General features: G+C 42.9%; 1 protein-coding gene across 2 annotated transcripts in view; it reads left to right on the top strand.

Moving 5' to 3' along the window:
• LOC135219780 (uncharacterized) overlaps positions 1 to 19,697 on the top strand; it is a 43,146-nt gene extending 23,449 nt beyond the window's left edge. For both annotated transcript variants that reach the window (XM_064256832.1, XM_064256831.1), the window contains one exon: positions 19,506 to 19,697. In XM_064256832.1, coding sequence (XP_064112902.1) covers positions 19,506 to 19,660 — 155 coding nt within the window. In that variant the 3' untranslated portion in view covers positions 19,661 to 19,697. The remainder of the gene's footprint in view (positions 1 to 19,505) is intronic.
• The last annotated feature ends 498 nt before the right edge of the window (positions 19,698 to 20,195 follow it).

Raw genomic sequence — 20,195 nt, 5'->3', positions numbered from 1 at the left:
AACGCAGGGAAGAGCGGAGATGTTGGTTCCGCCTCCCTTCAAACTGCGGGGAACGGGTTCGTCCTTAAGAACGGCTTGAAGAGTCGTTTCCACCATCTTTGTCGCAATTGGGAGAGAAGCCTCCTCCTCTGTGGCAAAGATAGTGAAAGGGCTCTTGAAGGCCTGGAGTTTGGTATTCGTGCAATCCCAATCCTCCAGGCAGTGAACCCACTCCCTGGGCTGGGCATGATCCCTACTGTAATAAAACAGTCTCCCTAGAGATTTTGTCCTCTCAATTGAGGGCTGTTTGGGGTCAGTCTGGCATACCCTATGAAAGGCTGAGTCAACCGGAGGGGTAGAACTAGAAGTCCTCAATCCTTCTTGTTCCACACTCCGGAAGGAATGGAGATCATGCCGTCCTTGAAGGGGGCATAAGCTGCCACCTCCAAGGATTATTCATAGAGAAAGCCAGCAGGGATTCGTAGGGTGGTAACTGGACTAAACCAGTACCTGCTACTGGGAAGTTCGCTTGCGGGGCCTGACTCAGGCCAGCGAAACGGTCGTCGTGTTCTCTAACACGGTTAGAGAGGTCTTGGATCGACTGACCGGACTGATTGATGGTACTGGAGAGTTAAGCAAACATTTGCTCAAATCTCGTACGAGAGAGCCGACCATCTCTCCCACTTGTTGTAAAATCCTGCTGAGAAGGTGGTGGGATCAAAGCACTAGATGCCGCCACCCCAACAGGAGTCACCGGAGTGGATCCAGTGGATGCCGGAGAAGGAACTGGCTCGGCCGGAGCTCGGGCCTTCTCCTTAGAAGCCTTGCTTCTTGAACCCTGAGAGTGGGAAGAGCTAGGCTTGGCCTTCACCGCATCGGCGTAGGATGTCGAAGACTTCCGTGCCGAAGAAGCCACACGACTTTTTGGAAGTCGTCTTATGAAGGGTCTTCTGTTCTCTTTGTCCCTTCACTTTCGGGGGTACAGAGAGAGCGGGTGAAGGCGAAGGGATCTCAGATCCCGTGAAGCCTTGAAGATGAAGAAGAAGGGACAGGAGAAGAAGATCCAGGAGCGCTCAAAGGTAGCCCTTGAGCGCACGAAAACACCTACCTCGACCAACAAGTCCTCGGCACTTACCGCCATTGGCTCAATATTCAGATCCAGGTTCGCGACGTCCGGCACCGTTTCCTGTGTCGAGACGGACCCAAACGCCTGCTGCACCTCCTGCTGAATTGAGGCTATGAGTGGGGCTGCTGAGGCGGGGTCGACATCCCCATCGCCTTGCCTCCGGGGAAGATCTGGATAGCCAACTTCCTATCCAGAATATAAGGCTGGATGTTACAGCTTAAAGTAAGTCTTAAAACTAAAGATAAACAATTGATTACAAGAAAGTTGTCCAGGAATCTACTTACCCCACCCAAAAGCTGGACTCACGAGTCGTTAGCAGATAGTGCATGCCTCATGGTGCCAGACAATCAGCTCGCCGTGGGTAGTGGCACACGGGGCGTGGGTCCTGCACTCTTCGTGGGCACAGGGGTCATAGAGGACTGCATTGCAGCCTGGTTCCTGGCAGTTAGTAGCCTGTAAGTGGAGGGATACATGAGTATCGATGATTCACACACTTACAGCCTAACATAGATCTACCGTTGCATGCCGGAGTATGTAAGTTAGAGTAAAACTAGTCCTCCGCCGCAATACGTGTGGTTAGTAAGGCGGTTTGGTTGGAGTCCGCAGCGTACGCCGGGGACGGGGAAAAGGAACCAACCAGGAGTGGTGAGGAGCCCACGGAACCACGACGGAGGTAGACAGAAAATAACACCGTGAAGATGATAAATATATGTATAAATAAAAAACATCAGTAAGGGCTATACTTATAGAATAAGGCATGCTTTTCTTCCGACTACTAGAGGAGGGGCCCGGGTAAGTGAGCAAGCTCTCCTCCTGTAGCGGAAAGAAGATATACTAGGCAAGCTATATAGACCACTGGTAATCCTTACCCGCCCGCTGGCGGAGCCAGAAACAACCGATAAACCGAAGGAGCCCCCCCGGCTGAGCAGGGCCTCCGTCCGTCATGGTAGGGGCAGGGTATGGTAGAAGGAGGAGCAGGCGGGAACCCCGGGGTGGTGAGCGCGGCGGGCGAGAGAGAGAGGGGTGGCCAACCCCCCAACTCCTACCCGTCGAGTACCCCGGTACCGAGACAAAGTGGTCACCCCACCGGCCTCAGCTGGTATGGGACTCCTCCGGAACCCCCTCAGAGGGAGAGGGAGGTAAGGCTACAGTGGTTTGTCATAACAACCGAGGAGGCCCGACCAGACCCCTCCCTACCACGTGGAAGGGAGGGAAGGGAGAGGGTTAAGGCGCCTAATGGGACACTGATCGGTGGTGGACCAGGACGCTGTAGCAACACAACCACAGAGGGGCCACGTGAACCCAACTGTACCAATACAAGGTACAAGGCGCCCGAGCTAGCCTAACACACTAAATAACACTGATAAATAATAAATATAAATACATCGTAAAAGAATAGAAGGGACACTTGAGTAAGAGAGAAAGAAGCCCAGGAGGAGGCGAACTGATCCGAAGAACAGTCGACTACTTGGAGCCAGCGTTAGCCGATGAAGAGCAAGAGCTGGGATGCTGGGCGGGAGAATAACAGTATATAGCCCTAAATACCAAACTAAGAGATAAGGTAGGTATGGTCTGGGTGTGTACCCTAATTCTAAAATACGATGTAACAAGAAGATGAACGTAAAATAAGAGCCCATAAGTATAAGATGTCCAGTATGGGAGACTGGGAAATCTTAACAACACGAGGCAGCTCATGGCCGCCACGAGTCAACCAGGTGAGCCGTAAATGACTAAAAAATGGAAAATACTGGTCCCTGGAGACCAAAATACAAAAATTAGACTTATCGGGCACTTAACTTTAGCCGAAGCGATAGCAGCACGTTCCATCGTAGATGAAATAAATCCAAAAAAGCGAAAACAACACGAGGGAAAAAAAAATACAACTGGCGTTGTCGAGCTAATTATAAAGGATGGCCGCTAGAGGCGCTGTTCTCCGCTTGGCATCAGTAGTAGTAGTAGTAGCGGACGCATCACCCTTTGGTATCAGCTCTCTCAGGTGGGGAATGAATTTTGTGATGGAAGGTCTAATTGGTAAATGGCTCGTGGTAGTGGTCTCATCGCCCCTGTTACCATACCGGACACTTCTTTTATAGAGTGAGCGAGTCAGTTTAACTGATATTTTCTTGATTTATTTTTCTCCTGGTAATATTAGGATTATTTACCTAGAAATAATGAACTTAAGGATATTTCACAGGCCGACACGAGCTGAGCCCAGAAATATATATACAGTATATATATATATATATATATATATATATATATATATATATATATATATATATATATATATATTTATGTATATTATATAGTGGTATGGCAAGATCGGTTTCATCCACTGACAAGAACGTATTACACTTATGGACTTTTATTTTGAGGCACACTCAGAATTAGGAGAGCAGTTTGCCTTTATATGAGTAAACCTAAGGAAGTCAGAGTAACCTCTTCCCCTATAGCTTCCATATTATGCCTCGTTTATCCATTCTGCCTTTGAACTACTGGGAATGTAATCATTCTTTGTTTCTCATTAATTTCACAAAAGTTAAAGGGTGTTCAGACTATATCTAGTGACTGGTATGGTATAGAGGAAGGAAGCATTTTGAGGCCAGTTGCTTCGATTGAGCATGAACCTTAAACTTGGCAACAAGAGCCATGAACTTAGTGACAGGACCTGCCAGCACAAAATAAAAGCAGCTATTGTCAAATCCAACACAGAGCGCATAGGTGTTGGATATCCTAAAAGACTCTTCTAAAAGCTTTGCAAAAAGTAGTAAATCAAGAGAAAACTAGCTGCAAGAAACAACCATTTGTCTGTTTCAGTATTAGTATTTTTCTAGTGTGTTTCCCAACACTACTAGATTCTATAGTTTTTTATTTTGTCGATGTAGTATCTTTGTGGATGAGCGCAAGCCAATAGTAATACAGTTCCTGTTCCAAAGAGTGGCATATGTGTTGACTGCTGTAACTACATGCCGATTTCTATTCTCCCTTTGCTCTTCAAAGTTGCTGAAAAACTTATTTTTAAGCCATTATATAAGTATATAGGGAGAATCTAAAGGATTGTGTACAGGAAGCAGTTAGGTACCTGTGATGCTCTTTTAGACATGCCATTTTTAGGAGAACCTTGATAAAGGTTTTGAGTGCAGTGACTTTTGATCCACTGTTATTTTTACTGTATACAAGTGATAGGACTGTTGGCCCGAAAAACAAGATTGGTCACTATTCCAATAATGCAACACTAGTGGGTGTAGTTGAAGTCTCACCTTATGAGAAATAAAATTGCCCTCAGCCTCAATCAGGACACGGACTGGATCATGAATGGTGTAGTCACTGGGGTAAAGTAAAACAAAAATACTATTGATTAGCAGATTTTGTACAGGGTTCCCACCCGTCCTGTGCAGGCTAGGGCACATGACGTCAGAGGTATAGGTTCCTCTCTGGCATTTAGGAAAAAACTTTCTGTTCATAGAATTTTGAACACTGGTTTTTGGTTGCGTCAACCCATGTTCAGTTCCTTTTACGTAAAGGACATTACCCACATGTCTTTGGACACATTTTCCTTGAGTCCTGTGGTGGCTGCCCAAGAAGTTGTGTAATTCTCCCAGTGCCCCCCTCACAGGGCAGTTTGTTTGGAAGAGAGAATGAGTGAGTTGGCTGGTCTCTTTCTTTCTTTTTGTTCCTTTCTTCCTCTTAGGGGCGGGTTGAAGAATAGACACATCATATGCTGGAACTGGTCTGATACAAGTGAGTAAGGTAATCATACTGATAGTAGTTGTGCCTTGTGTTTTTGAAATAGACAAATCTCCTCCTTCGGTAGAAAAGCTCCTCTCTCTAGCAAGGGGAGTGAGGAGTGGTAGCAAACCCGTGGCCAATATTGTTTCTTATTTGAACAGTCAGAGTTTTTCTCTGGTTCCATGAATGCATTGAATCTGCCCATATATTGTTGTAGTATTTCAACCCAGACGGCTGAGTTTTTAGATATCAGATTTTTTATCTTCTCATGGGCATTCAACCCCCCTTCTTTAGAACTTTTTCTTCTAGGAAGGGTGGTCAGGTGGGTTAACTCCCAGCCAGTTTAGGATACTTGTATCTCCCACCAAGTATAAGTTTATCCAATTGTTAAGACTGAAGGTTTGTTCTGCTTATGAACAAATGACAAATTTTTAATCAATTTTTATTTCATAGCTAATAAACCTGAGGTCTTAACGTTTACTGCCCACTTCTAGCTGCCCTCTATTTTTATAGTCCCTTGATTGAAGGGAGACTGGAGCATCATGGGATACAGTGCGCAGTCTCTGGCCATCTATCACTCGTACCCGCAGGAGTTGCCAGATCTCACAGATTCCTTGCTATACAATCTTTCATTGTTTTTTAACCGGTTTTCCAGATGACACTGAGATTTATCCTATTGTTAAGACCTCAGGTTTGTTAGCTATGAAAAATACAAATTAATAAAAAATTTTGTCATTTTGACTCGCACTAACTTTTGAGAAACATCTAATAAAATTTTTAGCAAATGCTGAAAGAAAGTTAGGTATTGTTCATAGGGCTGCATATATTTATAACAGTGATAAAATCAATGCAATCTGTTTTAGGTCATTTGTACTTCTTTACTATAAAACCCAATATACCAGGCATCACATTACAAAAATAAGGTGGTGACTTGAGGAAATGCTATTAATGGTAACCTATGAAGGCACAACTCAAAAAAATGGCATAACATTTATTGGTCGACAACAGCAAGACATACAAATAAATGAATGGTATGAACATCTTGGATCCGGTGGAGTTGTCTAGGCATGTGCAGTTGGAGTGTTCTTTGTTGCAAATATGGGGGTGCATGAGTGTAATTTGCAAATGTAAGCTATTTATGGTTAATGGATATAAAATGACAAGCATATTTCATATGCTTTTGGTAATCTGTATGGTTTTCATACAACCATGCATATGTATTATTCCTAGTAGGAATTATTTACAGAGAGCAAAAGTCCTTTTGAAAGGAAAAGGCCTTGATTATGTGAATCATAAAACGGTTAATACAAAGGGTGACATAAGTAGATTGTTGTCTTAGACAATCTTGCTACGTTAGCATAGTCTTTCAAAATGTTAGAAGTTAGCACTGTTAACAGAAGATTTTGTTAATAAACATTTTATATTGAGTGTACAGTACAGGTATTGTAATTATTTATATTACTTTAGAATTACTTCTTGTGACTCATTTGCAGTAGTAATATATAGATTTATAAAATGGCATTCCAAGAAAAAGTAATATTATTATTTTTCCAAATATATTGAGTGAAGATACAGGCTTTAAAACTTATAAATAACATTAAGTTTCTGTTAGCAATTGTTGTTAAATTTAGGTTTTAATTAGAAAATATTGAGCATGGCTGCTTTTTAAAGAGTTTTTATTTCTATGCACTATTTTCCCTTGAAAGGAAACTGAAAGAATTTTTTTTTTGCACAAGCATCATCTCAAAGATAGTTTTAAAGTTTGACCAAAACATAAAATTGCATCCACAGAAGATTGCTATGAGCACTAATTGTTTGTAGTCACTGGAAATTTGTTATTCATGTGCATGTCCATAGAAATGGCTAAAGTTCCAATTTAGAAACTTGCTGTTCTGTTGATCCATGCACAAATAGGGCATGATATATCATGAAATCATTCTTGATGAAATTGCAAATGTCTCAGGCCATGCATGTCTATGAGATCGGATCATGGATGAGGAAATTAGATCTTAAACCTGCATTTTCTTTTAATATAATCATCTTAAATATTAATATTTCCTGCATAATTAATTTTTTTTAAGAATATATATTTGGTCCAGTTATGTGAGATTCACCTGCTAATATACCAGTCAAAATAAAATTAATATATATTACCGTGTAATGTCAAATTTTATGTTGACAATTAGATTACATTTATATATTCTCATGAATGCTGAGTGAAGTGTATACATTTTATGTGTGAGTGCTCATGTTTTACAGCAGAGTACAGTGACTGTTATCAGAGAGAGTATTCATGATTGAAAAAGAAACCTCATTCTTTCCATGAAGCAGATATAAGCCTTTGCAAATTAAAAATCCTTAGTTTTATGTAATACTGAAACAAGGCCAGGCCAACTAATCATGAATAGCTGCAGAGAAGAGTAAAAGATCATTTATTGGTAACAAGACCTCACCCCCACCTTATCAGTCAAGTGCTGTAATTCCTGAGATAATTTTTGACCAGGATTGTTTATTAATCATAGATACGGGGATGACAGGACTGTTAAAAGTGACAGGTTTGTATCTATTGTCACCTCTGCATTATATCTTTGGCTTAGGGAGCTAATCCCCAGTTTCATCAATTTTCATTGATTTGACCCTGACTTTATTAGAGAGGATTTGTCACCTCTGCATTATATCTTTGGCTTAGGGAGCTAAATCCACCAGTTTTCATCAATTTTCATTTTATTTGACCCTGACTTTATTAGAGAGGATTAACTCCCTGATTTCTTATTGCTTTGATCTTGGATTGGGAGAGGAGGTAAGTTCTTGAGTCAGTGTGATTTTGATGTCATTTGACTCTTAGCCCACCCAGACCAGTTGCCCCCTCCATCTCCAGAGCACAATTCATGATATCCTGTTTATTATCTTTGTCCCATTGACAAGTCACAGATTAGTGCTGACTGGTCGTCTTTGGTTCCTGGTCCCTGGAGAAGCTGGGTAGTCTTTTTGTTTTGGATCTATAACCCTCATTTCAGCTGCTATTTTGTGGGAAAGTAACAGTATCTTGGTACTATGTGAAGGTTCCTTCAGGATCTTGGTTCGGGGAAAGATAAGTAGAATCTGGTTCCAGTACGGAGTTGGGGAGCTCACTTGGATTTTCAGGCTAAGATTTTTTGTGGTTGTATCACTAAATGGTGTTTGCAGCATCTCTTTTTGTCCCTAGTTTCATCTACTTTTTTCCTTTTGTACAATAGTACTTTCATTCTCACTTTCTTTCTTCAGTCTTGGTGTCCAACACCTTTAACTGTTACTTCTTAGTGGGTCTGTGAGGTTGTCTCCTAGTTCCACCTTTAGATTCTTGTACAGTAGGGCCTCGATAATTGCGGGGGATAGGGCCCAGAACCCCCCGTGATAAGTAAATACCCGTGTTATCCTGGTACCCCCCTCAAAATTTGCTTTAAACTGCCTACTTTAATAATTAACCCACCCAAGACCACTATTTCAATGTTTATAACTGCCTACTTTAGTTCAAGCACCAAATATGTCTTCAACTATCACCTTAAACTAAATTCAAGACAGTTTCAAAGTTATTCAATTCCTATCTTCGATTTCCCCTTATCAGATCAGTAAACAAAAGTATATTACCTAACAATTCCTTTCTATTTTCATGATTTGGCTGCTGCACCAAACTAAAAGTACATAGTATATCTATTTCGTGAATGAACATATTTATGATTAAAAAACATAATTTCTTGTAATGAATTCAGCACCCAACTATAATATTAATGTATAAACAGCAAAATACAGCAATAAAAATCTATTTTCTGGGTTCGACCTGTGTCAGCCGGTGAAATGTTCCTGTAGCACACATATCTAGGTATAAATAGATGCTAAATATACCAGAGAAAAAAGCTAAATGGAATGCTGAAGTTACTACCTCCAGCTCGCTCACCCAATTAGGGTGTCAGTATAACACAAGGGTGAGTGGAAGCCACTACACAGATATTCTGCCAATTAGAAGACTCCTCTAAAAACCCCTCTCTAGATAGGTGCCGTTACAACGTCTACCTTACGTCTACCTTCCGATCGCTACTACTACAACTTCTGCCTGAAAGCTTCATTCCTGTATTAGCACGCCCTTGTGTTCGCACACGCTTTTTCGCTGTCTTAGCAGAGTTTTTTGGCGAAGCATGTCTGCCCAAGAGCCCCAAGCTTTTCTTCATCTAAGTTGAGTATTCCATTTTCTTTCTTTTTTGATCTTCGCGAGGCACGATGCTATCCCTTTTTAGCCCCTTTTTAAGTCCCTTTAAGTCCCTTTAAGTCCCTTTGTTGTTCGCGAGCTGGGGTGACGCCCCTTATAATCTTGCCCACATTTGGGGTGCCATCATTGCGCGGCGCTGCGTTAAGTTTTCCCTGTTGTTATCTTGTGATGGATTTTGTCCACCGTTTAGCATTTCACTTTTTAGACTACTGTTTTGTATGCCTTTTCCTTATTCTTGCTCCTGTTGATTTCTGGAGCATAAGTTTTACGAGTTTTATCCTTACGTCTTTAGTCTATTGTAGGGCCAACTCGCTCTGACGTACTCTGAGGCCTTTTCATTTTACGTTTATCTTTCGTTTTAGCCTTTTGGGGTTTTGGGGCACCCTCTTTGTTATCCTCAGCCCTTCAGGAGCGTGTTGGTTTCCCTTCGTACGTACGATTTTATACTTCATATGTTATGCGCGAGTAGTGTGTTTTTGGCTTCTAGGCTTGCCTAGCAGTACGCCAGTTTTTGGGAGAGGGCGATTCCTCTCTCTCTCTCTCTCTCTCTCTCTCTCTCTCGCGGTACTCGTGCATGTATACTTTTAGTGTGTTTTTCGATGTTAGTCAGTAATGCACTCGATTATATGCATCTTTGTGATAAACTATTCAGATAATTGTTTTCATTTGTTGAGGTTGGAAGTCCTTCGCGATGTCCTTCCCTGGCCTACCCGACCAGACCTAGGCTAGGTTTTGGAAGGTAGGCCAGGCAGTCTTATGCCCCTCCACCCTTTCGGCCCCACCCTTACCGCCTCCCGACCAGGCAGTTATGTTTGCTTGGAGGGTGGTCCAGGACAGAGAGTCTCTCTCGTGTGATGTTTGTAGTTCCTAGACCTATCATACCTGACCAGATCGGAAGATTCGATTTTGGAGGGTTAAGTTAGGTTCTATCCGTCCTCTTCATGATGTCCTTTGGAGGCCATGCTAGCCTACCTGACCGGGTCTGTACCGATCTCGGAGGGTTAGACTGGGTTTTTAGCTGGGTGCGTTCCCCTCCCTCCTTTCGCAGTTCTTCCAGTAATTCCTCATCAATTGTTTTATGATTTGTCTTGTTGTGTGTAGCCTGGGCATTTGCCCCCTTTAGGGTGTCAGTTGGCCTACTGTCTTCTGCCCCTTTAGTGGTAGGCTAGTTACGGCTCCCGAGAGGTGGTTGGTCACTGATCGGTTGCTGTGGCCAGGCGATCACGACTCGTCCACTCTCCTCCAGACACTCTCCCACCCCCCACCCCTGCCCCGGTCTCGTTCCATCGCTGCCTAGCTAGCTCGCTGCTCAAGTAATCCTACCGAGGAACGACAGCTAGAGCGTACAGCTTATCCAGGGGATTAGTCGGAGGAGATTGGGTGATTAGTAGATTATGTAATCTCTTTTGGTATGTCTCCGGGCCTGTGGGTCCTCTGGCCAGGTGGGGTCTACCATCACACCAGCCAGTAGGCTATACGCCGGATTGTAAGTACCACTGCTCCACCGCTCTGGTGTCTGTTCTCCTCTATGTTATCACTGCCTCCCCTCATGTGGGGGCGGAACTGGGCTTAGAGCTGCGTTTCTAATTACCTTAGAATTGCTTCTCTTCCCCGGTGTGATCAGACTTGGGCCTAGGTTTTACCTATTTTCCTTGTTCTGCTCGTATCAGCCTGTCCCTGCTGGCTTTTACTATTGTGATAACGAGATTATGGATTCCGGAGTAGGCGAAGTCTTTGAGAGATTATGTTAGAGAATGTTTTATTTAGCCTCTGTTGGTATGTCTCCGGGCCCGTATTTGTTCCGACGAAGTGTGGTCTACCATCACACACGCCAGAAAGTATACACCGGAGTTTCACGTACCGTTGTTCCCGCTGCTCTGTTTTTCATCTTCTATGCTATCGCTGCTCCCCACTCCATTGGGGGCGGAACGGGGCACAGAGAATGCGCCTTCAATTGATTTGGTTGCATTACTCTGCCTCAGTGCGATCAGACTCAGGCTTAGGTTTTACCTTATTCCCCTGTTCTGCTTGTATCAGGCCCTCTCCGCTTGTTATAGCTTTGCCGATCCCAAGTATGGATTCCGGAGCAGGCGGAGACATCCAGAGCTTTATTAATAACAAGTAAGTTGAAAATTATACCCAATTTTGCCTTTTACTGATTAAGTATCTAGTTGAAGTGTACTAATTCCTCCGGAATTAACTCTGGCAGCATTATCTGACGATACTTATTTACTTTTTCCAACTACAGATGGTCCGTTGCCAGGTGACGGGTTGTCCCGGCCGTTCTGTATAGGCTGTACGGGGATGAGGTTCTGCAAGTCCCATGCCAACTGCGCCATCCATGTGGAGGAAAGCTTGCCAGTCTGGCACCCACCCTGGAAGCCCTGTACGGTGTCGCTGTGCCTACGGACCTAGGTTCAAGCTTAAGATCGTAACAGGACGAGTCTGTAGGTAACATACTTGCCTTGTTGTTTGTTTCTGTGAAATTTTGTTACACTTTTGCTTTGGGGAAAATCCCCGACACTGGGGAACCTAATTTAGTTATTTTCTTACAGGTTAGCTCTGGCGCTCAGATCTTTCCTCGATGGCATCCAGTTAAGGCCTGGCGTAGGGGGTGGCTTCGGCAGGAACGTGAAATCCGGCCAACCTTCACGTGCTATCGGAAGAGTTGTGCCACTCTCCTCTACCCACCCTAACGCTCAGTTTCGGCAACAGTACGGCAGTGGCGGCTCCCATCATTGAGCACATCTGCCAGGAGACTCACCCCCCCCTCCCCCCAAGGCCCAGGAGGGCTTGTGTGATATTGTCACGGAGGAAGTGACAGCCATCAGCCTACACCAAGAGCCTATGGTCACTGACGAACAGGAGTTAGGTAGGGAGGTAAGTGAGGCAGGAAGTCATCCTCTAAGTCCTACTCCTTCTTCTCCTCCTTCCTTCCAGGGCTTCCCTACGAAGTCCGTCCCCACTTGGGATAGGTCGGCCTCAGTAGTCCCCAAGGACAAAGCCTGGAAGACGAGATCCCTGCCGAAGGTGGTTAAACCAACCGAGCCATCCGCGGCAGGCTCCGCCAGGTCGTCATCGCTCCCAAGCCTTCGACTTCCTCGGCTAAAGCTACTACTCCCCCACCCAAGGGGTCGAGAGCTAAGTCTTCCAAAGCCAGACCTGCAGAGTCTGGCTCCGACCAGGAGGCTTTCGCGAATCTTCTCATGCGGAAGATGAGCGAAGTAGTGGAGTCGAGGCTTGAATCGATGTCCACTCAACTCGCCTCAGGCCTAGAGACTTTGGGTCAGTCCATCATGTCTCTGACCCAGAGGTTACAGGCCCAGGAGGAATTGGTGACCGGATTCTTCCAGTCTGGAAACACACCGCAGTCCTTTGTGGTGCCGGACGCATCCAAGCTTCCGCCATTCGAAAACAGCAACCCGTGCTGGTTGGCTCTGCACGCCCCGTTCTCAGAGGGCAAGCTTACCATTGAAGGTTGTAGAACCCGACCGGTGGAAGACTTTGAGTTCTTCCCGACGGGCCTACAATTTCCCTTCCCGGGCTACACTAGACTAGCCGAGGAAGCGCTCGTCAGGGTAGACAAAGTCCCGAAAGAGACGGTTATCTACCCTAGGGACCAGGCTCAGTCTGCATGGGTCCGCACCCTCACGGAATGGGAGTGTGTCAACACCAAGTTGACACCCCATAAAGGTTGCTATACCATGTTTGTAGCACTGAACGAAGTTCCGACTCCTTGTATGTCGAAGATTGCAGAATTGACACTGCAAGCTGGAATGGAGGACAAACCTATGCCTCAGCTAAAAGAGATGGAGGCTACCTCCTTGCTCTTTCCCGGGGATCTAGAGTGTTGGGCTGGCGCTCCGGCAACGTTCACGGTGGGCAAACTCGACCCGGAGTGTGCCTCCACACAATTCAGTGAACGTTTGCCTAGAATTCTGGACCCCATGGTCAAGGCGGAATTCGAAGCAAGGTGCAGGCTGAGTAGGTCAATTAACTCAATCACCACTGCAGAGTTGACTGCTATGACCTTTGCAGAGGAGTCTCTATTCCGGGTCCTCACAAAGTCACTATTACAGGCTTTTCAATCAGACCTGTATGACTTTATGGTGGCTAGACGAGCCTGCAGGAAGCATGTTTTTGCTAATGCTTCCATCAGAAATGAACCGAACAGACTCATAAAGGCGTCGATCTGGGGTGCCAACCTCTTTCCTGAGGACATGGTTAACAGCGTCCTCAGTGAAGCAGTTAGAGCTAACCAGAACTTTCGTGTCCGTTGGGGACTTCCTTCAAAATTAAAAGGAAGTTTGAGGACCCCCGGACCACAGTCCAAAGGTAGGAAGAGCCCGAGGAACTACCAGCCTTTCCAGTCCTCTCAACCTCAGACAGTAGTACAAGCTGTTCCTGTCTCTCAGATCAACAAGCCTTCGACATCTAAGGCACAGCCACAACAACAGTTTGTCCTGCTACAGAGTCAACCGACTCAACAGCCTTCAAATTCGACCGCCCTGGTAACTCCCCCAGCTTTCAACGCCTCTTTTGAATCACAAGGAGTGTTTCGAGGCTTCAATAGGCATGCAAGTAGTAGCAGAGCCAGAGGTGCCTTCCGACAAAGAGCTGGCTCTAGAGGCAGAAGCTTCAGAGGAGGCAGAGGAAGTAAGACCTCAACCAATCAGTGAGGCTCTGCAGGTGGGTGGGAGACTATATCTCTCCGGGAGCATTGGACCTTCAGTTCATGGGCCCGCAGTATTGTATTCGAAAGGTCTGGGGTGGAAATGGAAGAAAGGATCTCCTCCACAAGTCAGTTTTCACCAGATTCACGACAGACCTACTAGACTATGCCAAAGATCTTCTTCAAAAGAAGGCAATAAAGAAAGTCAGTCGCCTGAAATTTCAAGGACATCTATTCAGTGTTCTGAAGAAAGACTCGGACAAACGAAGAGTGATTCTGGACCTGTCCTGTCTTAACTCATACATTCAATACGACAAGTTCCAAGACGCTTACTATGGTACCGATAGCAAGAAACTTCTCTCCATACCTTGGCTTCAACCTAGGAAAACAAGCTTACTCATTCAGAGTCATGCTATTCGGGCTCAACATAGCGCCCAGAATATTCACCAAGCTAGGAGAGACAATAGTCCAAGAACTAAGAGGCTCAGGGTTGTAATGTTAGTAGCTACCCAGACGACTGGCTTATTTGGGCAACCAACGACGAGGAATGTCACAAGGCAACAGCCAAAGTAATAGAATTCCTAGAATATCTGGGCTTCCAGATAAACAAGGAAAAGTCCCGTCTCATTCCGGCGTCTCACTTTCAATGGTTGGGAATCCAATGGGACCTAACCACACAAACTATCTCTCCCACCAAAAATGTGCAGAGAGATAGCGAAGGCTACGACAGTTTCCTCAAGAACAAATGGGCTTTTCATCGTACCCAAGAGAGAATTCTAGGTTCTCTTCAGTTTGCCTCAATAACAGATGTCCTATTGAAAGCCAGACTGAAGGATATCAATCGGGTCTGGCGGAAAAGAGCCAACAAAAACAAGTTCAGAGGACAAAAAATCATCTCTGATTCCGCCGATATTAAAGAAAAGACTCCGTCCACCATGGGCGGAAGTCCGGAGTCCTCTCCAAATCAGTGCCACTACAATTTCCCCCGCTGTCTCTGCTAGTCCACACAGACGCCTCTCTGAGGCGTGGGGGTGCTACTCCCAGTACAAGAAGGTTCAAGGAATGTGGTCGAAAACATTCCGCCAGTTCCACATCAACTTCCTAGAGGCAATGGCCATTTTTCTGACCTGAAACGGACTAGCTCCAGTCAATGAACAGTCATGTAAGACTAGTCTCGGACAGTGCAATGATAGTTCATTGCATAAACAGAGGGGCTCCAAGTCGAGCAAAGTAAATCATGTAATGTTGCCCATTTTTTCGTTAGCAACGAAAAATCATTGGCACCTGTCAGCTACTCACCTGGCAAGAGTACAGAATGTCATTGCAGACTCACTATCCAGAAAACACTCCACTGGAGTCGGAGTGGTCCTTGGACACACAATCATTCCGTTGGATTTGCCAACAAATCCCGGGCCTTCAGGTAGACCTGTTCGCCACGGAGTCCAATCACAAACTTCCGTGTTATGTGGCTCCCAATCTGGACCCTCTAGCTCACGCCACAGATGCGATGTCCATAAACTGGAACAATTGGCAGAAGATTTACCTATTTCTGCCAGTAAACCTCCTGATGAAAGTCCTGCACAAACTCGGATCTTTCACAGGACAGGTAGCATTGGTAGCTCCCAACTGGCCGAAGAGCAATTGGTTTCCTCTTCTACTAGAGTTGAATCTCCGTCCCAGATGGATTCCCAACCCAGAACCGACTCAAATAGTACAAACTCGGACTGTGTCAGCTTCCTCAAGAATTCTGAATGCCCTAACTTTATAGACTTCATGAAGTTTGCGGCACAGAAGGATGCTAGTATTGACCCACTAAACATGCTGTTCGTGGAGTCCGACAAAAGAGAATCAACACTCAGACAGTATGATTCAGCAGTAAAGAAGTTGGCCATCTTTCTAAAAGAATCAGATGTCCAGAAGATGACTACGAATCTGGCAATTTCATTCTTTAGAACCCTGTTCGAAAAAGGCCTAGCTGCTAGTACCATTACTACGCCTAAATCTGCCTTAAGGAAGATATTTCAGTTTGGCTTTAATATTGATTTGACAGATTTGTACTTCTCGTCTATCCCTCGAGCATGTACATCTGAGACCGGTGGACGTCCTCACACGGCTCCTGGTTTTTAAACGATGTACTCAAGTTGGCTTCAGACACTGATAATGAATCATGCTCATATATAACCCATCTCAGGAAAACATTATTTTTAATGAGTCTGGCCTCAGGCGCCAGAATATCTGAACTGTTGGCTCTCTCTAGAGAACTAAATCGTCTTGATCTCCCATCAGGTGAAGTTCTGCTCTCCCCAGATCGGAAATTCTTAGCAAAGAATGAAGACCCACAAAACAGGTGGGCTTCATGGAAGATTATACCTCTCACACAGGACCCTTCATTGTGTTCTATTGTCACATTAAAATCATATCTGGGCAGAACTTCTGAGAAGTCTTCAGGTCCTCTTTTTACAAATCCTTTATTTTATTAAACAAGCCAATCCGGATTCAGTCCCTCATGTCCATGATATCCGGGCAGTGTCTACCTCAGTTAATTATTTTCATAATATGAACTTGAAGGATCTTAAAGAATATATGGTTTGGAAATCCCCGACAGTATTAAAGCGCCACTATCTGAAGAATTTAGAGGCCCTTAAATATTCAGCAGTGGCTGCAGGGAGCATTGTCTCCCCCGATACAGCCTAGTTTTGTAACTCTTATTTCCTATTCCTTTATTTTGCTATTAATTTTTCTTTTGATGCTCACTCTCACCTACCTGCCTCGCTTGTAATCCCTGCCTGTCTCCCTTATGTTCCGGTCTGGTTTGCTCATCAACCCACTCCTGGACATGTTCATAGTTCATATTTGTTTGTTTTTGTATTCCATACCTGTTGTTTTTTCCCAGGATAGTATGGATTTGGTCATATTTGATCCGTTTTTTTACCATTTGTAACTTGCTATTCTTACATTGGTTATTAAAACTTAATTTAAGAAAATTTTTATTTTTCCTTATATATCTAAAATTTTGTGATTTACCCAGCTTGTATGGCCAATTCTCTGATATTATTTCACCGGCCGACACAGGTCGAACCCAGAAAAGGAATTTTGACGAAGGAAAAATCTATTTCTGGGGGAAGACCTGTCTCACCCGGTGAACCCATCCCTCTCTTCTCCTGGTCCCCCACCCTTTAGCTGGCCCAAGCTTGGGTGCGTAATTCAGGAATGAAGCTTTCAGGCAGAAGTTGTAGTAGTAGCGAGCGGAAGGTAGACGTAAGGTAGACGTTGTAACTTCACCTATCTAGAGAGGGGTTTTGAGAGGAGTCTTCTAATTGGCAGAATATCTGTGGTAGTGGCTTCCAATGCCCATGTGTTATACCGACACCCTAATTGGGTGAGCGAGCTGGAGGTAGTAACTTCAGCATTCCATTTAGCTTTTTTCTCTGGTATATTTAGCATCTATTTATACCTAGAAATGTGTGCTACAGGAACATTTCACCGGGCGACACAGGTCTTCCCCCAGAAATAGATTTTTCCTTCGTCAAAATCCCTTTTTGTCTTTTGTTTACGTTTAGAATCAGCTGATGGACGTTTATTACGAAAGAATTATTTTGGTAAACAATTGTTGCTAAAAGAAACAAATTTATTAACAGAATTATTATTATTTTTAACTTTGTACATAATAGTTTATGATATTATGATACAGTAATTCATATTTTATTGAGAGAGAGAGAGAGAGGAGAGAGAGAGAGAGAGAGAGAGAGAGAGAGCAGCTTAGGAGGAGAGTAATTGTTGAATAGCTTGAGAGAGCAGCTTAGGACGAGAGTAACTTGACTAGCTTAGCTCGAGAATAACAATGAAATTTGTATTTTAAATATTTTTATGGTGATAAGAAATGAAACATCGATAGTGATAAGATGTTCTCTTGTTATACCGTTATAATATGTGATAATCATTGAGTTAACTATAAAAGTTGTATGAAGCACAGTTTCGTAAATCACAGAAAGAAGAATAAAAATATGGCAACACATTGTACTTACAAATGTCGGGGACCAACTTGTTCTTTATTACGACAATAATTAGATCAGTATTATAGTTTTTTCAGAGAGAGAGAGAGATTTTGCTATTCACATTCATAGTATTTGAAATTTGTAAATGAGTTTATCCTAAAAATGCATTTAGTCAGGAAAAGAAGAAGAAAACAGTAATTAGTGAATCTTGGCTCCTATAATAAAATTTGCCGAATTTTGTTAATTCCGGGATATAGTATTTGGGCTCCACAAAAAAGTAAGTAAAGTGATTTATGATAGAGTGACGTCAAGGTGATCGTACTTATTTTTCTTGTGAATGAATATACATTATGATAAAAAAAATAGTTACTGTACTGCTAGGAATTATTCCTTGAAGAGGCTTTTTAGTATGAAGATAAGCCAATAATATGTAAGATATGCGTTTTATTATGAATATATGACAATAATATATAAGGTAAAAATGGTTTTATTACGTTTACGCTTCGTTGCCGATCGCAAACAACTATACGATAATCTATGACAATTATCGTTTGTATGACTGTAGTGTTCAGAAAAGTTGATTACGTTATACCAAAATAATAATGAAGTTCGAATTGAAAATTAATGTTTTCCTAAATGTTATTACTACTGTAATAACACTACTACTATTAACATTCTAAAAGGTTAAGAATGACAAAGGTCGCTGTGAAGTGTAACTCAATGTTTACATTTCTGCTGCCACTCAACTACAAGTTGATGTCAATGATGTGGAATTATTCCATGAATAGGCTATATATTATGAAGATATGCCAATAATATATAAGGTGAGAATGGTTTTATTACCTTTATTGTCGGTTAATATCATAATATGAATCTGTTAATGCATTTGCTGGTTATCGGAACCAGGTGAGGCTTAGCCTACCACGGACAAGCCTGTGATGCTGAGATTCATACCAGCGATATAGACTGAGAAGTGGTCCAAGGAAAAACCTGTGATTAACTGAATCCGTGATTGCTGATCTGCGACTAAGCGAGCCCCCACTGTACTGCATTTCCTTATTTTTCTGGCTTTCATCTTGCTGTCAAAGCATTGTCACTCCCTCTTTTTGTCCTTACTGCTGAAAGACCAAAAATGCCTCAGTGCTTGTACAGCCTAAATTTATTAAGTAGGTAAATCAGATGAATAGCCCCTTGCAATCCTACCCTGTGCTATGTAAAAGCACATAACTTAGTGAAGTCAGGAGCTTAAGCTGCAAATCATAATGTCTTATTATACAGCCTAAACTGCTAGTTGCAGTCTGCCTGTTAATGGGGTCCTGATGAACGAACATTGTATGAAAAATTAAAACATATTCCTATACTAATCAGGTAACCATAACACACTGCATTTCTTCCTTTTCCATGATTTATTTTCGAAATGAGTATGGAACAATAATGCTGTGGGGTGGTATTATTTATCTAGTTGATGTGACCAGAGACTTCTTATTAGTAAAACTATTTACGAACAGGTTTGTACGAAAAATGTATTGTGAAAACGTTGACTCATTTTACGAATTTGATGCACATCATAGATTTCTGATGATTGTGTAAAGTAGCAATATACTGCTATGTTATAGTTTGCTGTAATAAATTTTTTTATAAGATCAGTTAGCTAGATTTCTTACTCTATGCTTGCCAGTTTTACTTTAGAGCTTATGTTGGATTAGGATTTATAGAATTATATTTTGTATCTTTTGACTAATTTGATTGTACTTTGCAAAGGTCACAGACGAACACACTCTGCACCCCTGAATAATGACGGAAGTGGCAGGAGACCTTCAGTAGATACCCCTTTTTCGTGTGATGCTAGAGTCAGTGTGGATTTCAGTTCAGAAATATATGAACTTCTGTCCTTACGGTTAGTATATAATGTATGACTTATTTTAATGCTGTAGTGACTGTATGACATTATTAAATCAATTGCAAATTTTAACTGCATTAACTAATAATTGCACTAGTTTTGAATATGAATCGGTAACCCCTCTGTGCGTTTGCTTTCCTTACTTTTTCTTTATGCTTGTATTGATATTTCTTCCTGCATTTGTATTAGATATTAGAGCAATTATACAATAGGTACATAATGTATACAAGTTATATATATGATTTTTTATGACATTGATATAGCAATATTTTACCAAAAGATATTTAAAATCTTTGTCACTCATGCACATTTACCTCCCCTGTCTCTTTCCTTCCAAGACTCATAGCACCTTGCTTATTTAGGGGCTTCCTTCAGAGAGCTTCTTCATAGATCTGACTTATAACTCAGTCCTTTGGAGTTGCTCTAAACTAAATTTTATTTTCCATCAGGGTGGACCCTGTGTTGACACCACGTTTATGCATTTGAACACATAGTAGTACCTCAGGATATGAAATTAATCCGTTCTGAGGCGGCCTTCGTAACCTGATTTT

This window comes from Macrobrachium nipponense, chromosome 1 (genome assembly GCF_015104395.2).
Source record: "Macrobrachium nipponense isolate FS-2020 chromosome 1, ASM1510439v2, whole genome shotgun sequence".
Classification (NCBI taxonomy): domain Eukaryota; kingdom Metazoa; phylum Arthropoda; class Malacostraca; order Decapoda; family Palaemonidae; genus Macrobrachium; species Macrobrachium nipponense.
Note: the sequence above shows the minus strand (reverse complement) of the source record. Positions and strands in the feature narration are given on the sequence as shown.